Consider the following 5,689-nt stretch of genomic DNA (forward strand, 5'->3'; position numbering starts at 1 on the left):
GGGCCAGACCCGTCCGGCCCTAACCTCACCAGGCCGCTTCCGCTGTCGCCCAGTCCCGGTCGCTGGCGGGAAGTGACCTCGAGCAAGCAGGACCTTCCCTCCCACCCCTCCCACCTGGCCTCCGCGGGAAGCCCCTACGATCCCGATCCCGCTCAGCAGTGGGGCAGTCGCTGAGGACAGCGAGTCCTGGGAGTGAGCCCAAGGCCACCCCTGGCCAGCCCAGGAGAGACAGCCAGGGCAGGCCCAGCAGCTGGAGGCCAGGCTTTGGCCACGGCAGTCTCCGATGTGCAGAGACATTGTCTGTTTTTTATCCTGTTAACCTGTCTTAGGTGGTTGTGCCACGACATTCCCCAGGGTGCAGGTGCCCGGTGGCCGAGGGTCAGTCCAGTGGGAGGGCCTTGCTCTTCTAGGCTCATCCTGCTGGCGGTCCTCCTGTTGCTGCTGTGTGGGGTCACAGCCGGCTGTGTCCGGTTCTGCTGCCTCCGGAAGCAGGCGCAGGCCCAGCCACATCTGCCACCAGCACGGCAGCCCTGCGACCTGGTGGTCATCCCTATGGACAGTGACAGCCCTGTACACAGCACTGTGACCTGTGAGTGCCTAGGGGCCCTCGAGTTGGGGGTAGAGATGGCGGGGGTAAATGCCAAGCCCACCTCCACGGACCCACTCTGGTTTCCTGCAGCCTACAGCTCCGTGCAGTACCCACTGGGCATGCGTTTACCCGTACCCTTTGGGGAGCTGGACCCAGACTCCATGGCTCCTCCTGTCTACAGTCTATACGCCCCGGAGCCTCCACCCTCCTACGATGAAGCTGTCAAGATGGCCAAGCCCAGAGAGGAAGGGCTAGCACTCTCCCAGAAACCCAGTCCTCTCCTTGGGGCCTCAGGCCTAGAGACCACTCCAGTGCCCCAGGAGCTGGGCCCCAATAACCAACTACCACCTTGTAGCCCTGGTGCCCCTTGAAGGAGGTAGGATAATGGACCAGAGCTTGGAGAACTAGCGCTTGGAGCCAAGGGCCCCCAGCCCACGCCGCCATCCCACACATTGCTGTGGCCCCAGCCTTGGTGTCATGTTACACCAGCCCCATGGTGTCACCCCCTAGGCAGGCTGCTGCTTTCAGCCTCAGCCCCTGGCCCAGCCCCAGCAGGCCCTCAGCCTGGAAGAGGCCCCTTGGGCCTCAGCCTCAGGTAGGAGCTCAGGGCCAGCTGTGACGTCTGCATCTTATTGGAGAGAGAATAAAGTTTGTATTTAAGTGATCTCTGCCTATGTGGGAAGGACTCTGGGACTCCAAGGCTCTGGGAGGAACCCTTGGGCAGCCAACCCCTAGTGCAAGCAGGCAGGGCGAGCGCGTGGTCCCTGGCCTGTACCCCGTCTAGGCTTCAGGATGGCATTCCTAGCCCTGAGCTGGGCAATGGGTGGTGTCAGGTGTCATGGCAGAAATGACTGGGGTTGTGTTTCTGCGGCTGGGCCAGGAAAACTCTTTTCCTTCTCCAGCCCCATGCCTTTGCCCGTTGCCCCCCAACCCTGGCTGGGACAGTGAGGCACACACAAGTCAGGCTAGAACATTTATTTTGCACAGAGCTGGGGGAGTGGGTGGCAGGGGGCAGGGGCAGTGGCCTTCCCGGGCAGGCCTCCCACGACTGTAGCAGCTGCGCCCTACTGGATCAGCTTGAAGGACTCCCCGGTCATCATGGCCACAAACTCTGGGGACAGAGGGGCAGGTCAGCAACTTGCCCTGGCCCAGCCACTGGCTCCCAGGGCTCCAGCCCACTCACCCTCATAGTCGATGGTCCCGTCCCCGTCCTTGTCAGCCTCCTTCATCATCTGCTCCGCCTCCACCTCGTTGAGGGGCTCCCCTGCATTCATGAGCACGTACCTGCGGGGCCTGGCGCTGAGCCACTCCATCGGCCCTGCCCGTGCCCGCCCACCGCCTGCCCCTGCCCATGCCCACCCACCGCCTGCCCCCGCCCGGGCCCTACTTGAGTGTGTTCCAATCAATGTAGCCCTTGCCCTCTTTGTCGAAGACGCGGAATGCCGCCCTCAGCTCGCTCTCCTGGTTCTGGGCCTTCTCATGGTAAACTCCCATTAGTGCCAGGAAACCATCGCAGTTGAAGAACCCTTTGTCTGCAAGGAGCACAGCTGGGGGTCAAGGCCCAAGGGACAGGGGGCACAGCACTCCCCATGGGCTCTGCCTCTTCCCCCATAGGCACTGAGACCTGACCCAGGGCCGCTCCCCGAGGCTACCCACCCCACTCCAGCCACAAGCTCACTGTCTCTGTCCACGTCCTTGGCCATCGAGGCCAGCTCACTCTTGGTGGGGTTGATACCCAGCAGGCTCATGAGCCGCTCCAGCTCCCCCGTCTTCACCTCCCCGTTGCCCTCTTCATCAAACATCTCAAAGACTCCCTTGTACTCCTTGATCTGCTCAGCCGACAGGCGCTCTGTCTGCAGGGGACACCCACACCGGCCTGACCAGGAGTCCCGTCTGCCCCTGTGTCCAGGGAAGGGTCAGAGATACCCCTGCACCCATCCCTCCGTTGGCAGCCTTTCAAGGTGAGTGGTAAGAGAGGAGGTCCCCAGCGCAGAGCAGTCTTCCCGGACAAGGGGTCACACGCCAGGGGTTTGCAGGGCCAGCAGGGCTCTGCCAGGCAGCTCACAGGGGCAAAGGCCCGACAGGCAGGGGCCAGCATTCGAGAGAACAGCGGGAGCTGCAGGGCCAGGCGGGCCAGACTGCAGTCCTGGAGCCTGGCAATGGACACTAGGTGAGACAGGTAAAGGAAGCTGAGAGCAGGGTGGGGAGGTGCCCAGCCCTGGCCTGGGAAAGGCTTCCAGTCCAGGACTGGGATACAGCCCAGGAAGCAGAGTCCTAGGCTCCAGCCTGTGTGGCATTCTGGAGGGAGAGTCCAGCACCAGGCCACACCTGCCTGCCACCACTGCTGCTGCCCATCTGGGAGCCAGCTTCCAGAAAGGGTTGCTCCACCCTGGCCCCAGAACAAGGGCCGTGTTGGTGGCAGCAGGGCTTGGCCCCCTCTTGCACCTCAGCCCCTTCCTGCCCAGGCTCCCTGGTAGGTCCTCGCACCTCCAGGTTCCAGCTCAACCTACCCAGCCAGCCCACTAGAGACTCCATTGGGCACAGGGAGCAGCCTTACCATGTCGGTGGTTGTCTGACAGGATTCTGCAGGGTGGTGGCACCAGGGCTGCTGTGGGCAGAACGCTGGGGCAGTGGTGGCAGCTGAGTTTTAGCTGGGCCTGGCTGCCTGGGGTCCCCAGGGTCCAGATTCCAAGAGCCTTTTATGGGTGGGAAATCCTGCTGGCCCTATTTTGGGACAGGCTCTCAGCCTTATCCACAGGGCCCCTTCCCAGCCCACTTTGGCCTGGGCTTCCCCCGACCCTGAAGATGGGCACCAAAGGCCAAGCGCAGGGGCCAGGAAAGGGCTGAGACGTGGCAGGACCCTCACACACGCTGTTCCCCTTGCTGTTCCCTCTTCACCAGACCAAGCTGTGAGTCTACCTTTCCAGAGCTGCCGCTCTCCAGCAGGTCTTCACAGGACCCTGGTCCCATGCTGTCATCACTTACCAGTGAGATTTCTTGTTGAAGGCCCATCCTGGCCAGCTGGTGCCCAGTGGCTCAGAGCCTGGCCACCCTCCCATCCTGGTGGACTCAACGTTGGCCCCGTGCCAGTATGTCACAAACTCTCAGGACAGGTCAAATGAACAAATGCATTAGGCACCTCTTGACCACCTTGTACAGGAGGGGCTGAGGGTCCACCATTCAGGGAGAAGACAGCAGGACATGGGCTGGGGGTGAAGGGGGAAAGGGGACAAGACAGACAGGGCCTGGGGGCTGGGCTGCCCGCTGGAAGTTGGGCCAGTTGGGGGCTATTTTGGGGTTTCTCAAGGAAACCTGACCTCCCTTCTACTCAGAACAGCAAAGCTGGCTCCCGAGGGGGCCTGGTGCCCAGGCTGGTCAGTATCAACACGCCACAGTGGAGCACACGCCTGCACACGTGTGTCCCCTCCTCAGACCCGCACTGACCCCTCCCTGTCTGGGTCTAATTACCCACCAGACTCCCAAAGCCAGGGTCCAGCTCCTCCCTGCCCCACCCAGGCAGGGGTGTGAGGTTTGCAGTGGCAGGTCAGGGTCCTCAGGGTCACACTCACACCTGCCCCCCAACTGGCCCCTTGGTGGCATGAAGACTCCGAGCAGGTGGGGCACTCAGTGTGCCCTGCCAGCCCAGCCCTCTGCCTGCCAGAAAACCTGAAGCTACAGGATGCCTCCCGCTGAGACCCAGGCCAGCTGCTGAGACTACAAGATTGATGCTGAGGAGGGCAGGCCAACGGCCCGGGAAACCTCCAGCCAAACGGGGCCGAGGCTGGAGGGAAGCAGCCCTGGGTCTGGTGGGGCCAAGGGAGGCCCTGACCTTTATCCTGGCTGCTTCCCAGCCTCAGCTTTCCCCTGGGCTGGGGAGGGGACAATTCATGCACTGAGCACCTTCCCTCAGGGGCACAGAATGCAGGGAGCCGCAGCGCCCAGGCCAGGGCCCATCCTGGGTTCTGGCTCGGGGTCCCCAGGTGCTGGCCAGCTGGGTACAGAGACACAGAGAACTGCACTGGCCTCGTGGCCCTGGACAAGCCCCCACCCCAACAACTCTCACAGCCAGTGGACAACAGGCTCTGCCTCCTCCATTCCCAGGCCTCTAGTGTCTGACATTCCTGGGCCACAGTCCTGAAGGTTCCAGACATCCTGGTGGGCTTATGAGTGAAACTCAAAGCTGTTGGAGCCTGACTTAAAGCAGAGGGCACGCCCACCCCCGGCCCCGCCCTGGCCCTGACAAAGGTGGGGAGGAGCAACATGGTCACAACCAACGTCAACCCCTCTCCTCTCCATATAGGCTTCTACCCATACCCAGGCCCAGTACAAGCAGCAGTCCAAGTCCTTGCCCTCTGTCCCGCTCTCCTCGTGCTGACCAGCCTCTGTGTGGCCTTTGGACATGCCCCTGTACCCCAGGACCTGAGAGTCATCCAATCTTTATTTTCCATCTTGTGTCTCTTCTGATCACCGAAGGGGTATTCTCCATAAAAAAAATAAAAATAATACAAAAAAATAAAAAAACAGAAAAAGAGGCTGGGCTTGGTGGCTCACGCCTATAATCCCAGCACTTTGGGAGACTGAGGCAGGCAGATCACGAGGTCAGGAGATCGAGACCATCCTGGCTAACATGGTGAAACCCCAACTGTACCAAAAAAAAATACAAAAAAGTTAGCCAGCCATGGTGGCAGACGCCTGTAGTCCCAGCTTCTCAGGAGGCTGAGGCAGGAGAATGGTGAGAACCCGGGAGGCAGAGCTTGCAGTGAGCTGAGATCATGCCACTGCACTCCAGCCTGGGCGACAGAGTGAGACTCCATCTCAAAAAGAAAAAAAAAAAAAGAGAAAGAAAGAAAACAGAAAAAGAGAAAAACCCTGTAACAATTAGAATACTGCCTCAGCCACGTTCAGGTACAAGTGCAGTTGTGTTAATGGCTGTACCCGGTTATGTAGTAGATCTCTAGAACCTTTCATCTTGCAAAACGGACCCTCTGCACCAATTAAACAGTAGCTCCCCTCTTCCAACTCCCCTAGCCTATGGCAATCACTACTCTACTTTCTGTTTTTAAGAATTCAACTCCAGGGGCCAGGCATAGTGGCTCACCC

The 5,689-nt window shown here is 60.4% G+C and overlaps 2 protein-coding genes across 3 annotated transcripts in view; one reads left to right on the plus strand and one right to left on the minus strand.

Annotated features, from left to right (window-relative positions):
* The window catches only part of TMEM52 (transmembrane protein 52), a 2,105-nt gene extending 853 nt beyond the window's left edge, over window positions 1-1,252 (plus strand). Inside the window, exons 2-3 of the mRNA XM_011931087.1 lie at window positions 278-589; window positions 680-1,252. Of these exons, the coding sequence (XP_011786477.1) occupies window positions 278-589; window positions 680-960 (593 nt within the window). The 3' untranslated portion in view covers window positions 961-1,252. The remainder of the gene's footprint in view (window positions 1-277; window positions 590-679) is intronic.
* Window positions 1,253-1,552: 300 nt separating this feature from the next.
* CALML6 (calmodulin-like 6) lies at window positions 1,553-4,058 on the minus strand. Of its 2 annotated transcripts, XM_011930995.1 has the most exons (6): window positions 3,575-4,058; window positions 3,147-3,197; window positions 2,268-2,442; window positions 1,977-2,121; window positions 1,773-1,873; window positions 1,553-1,700 (listed from the first exon to the last, which is right to left on the minus strand). In XM_011930995.1, the coding sequence occupies exons 1-6, from the start codon at window positions 3,599-3,601 to the stop codon at window positions 1,654-1,656; spliced, it is 546 nt and encodes a 181-aa protein (XP_011786385.1). In that variant the 5' UTR covers window positions 3,602-4,058; the 3' UTR covers window positions 1,553-1,653. The 2 variants fall into 2 exon arrangements, with proteins under 2 accessions (XP_011786385.1, XP_011786386.1); XM_011930996.1 differs by lacking the exon at window positions 3,147-3,197 and having other exon boundaries at window positions 3,575-3,774.
* Between the last annotated feature and the right edge of the window lie 1,631 nt (window positions 4,059-5,689).

Source organism: Colobus angolensis, unplaced genomic scaffold, assembly GCF_000951035.1.
Source record: "Colobus angolensis palliatus isolate OR3802 unplaced genomic scaffold, Cang.pa_1.0 Scaffold89, whole genome shotgun sequence".
Lineage (NCBI taxonomy): Eukaryota > Metazoa > Chordata > Mammalia > Primates > Cercopithecidae > Colobus > Colobus angolensis.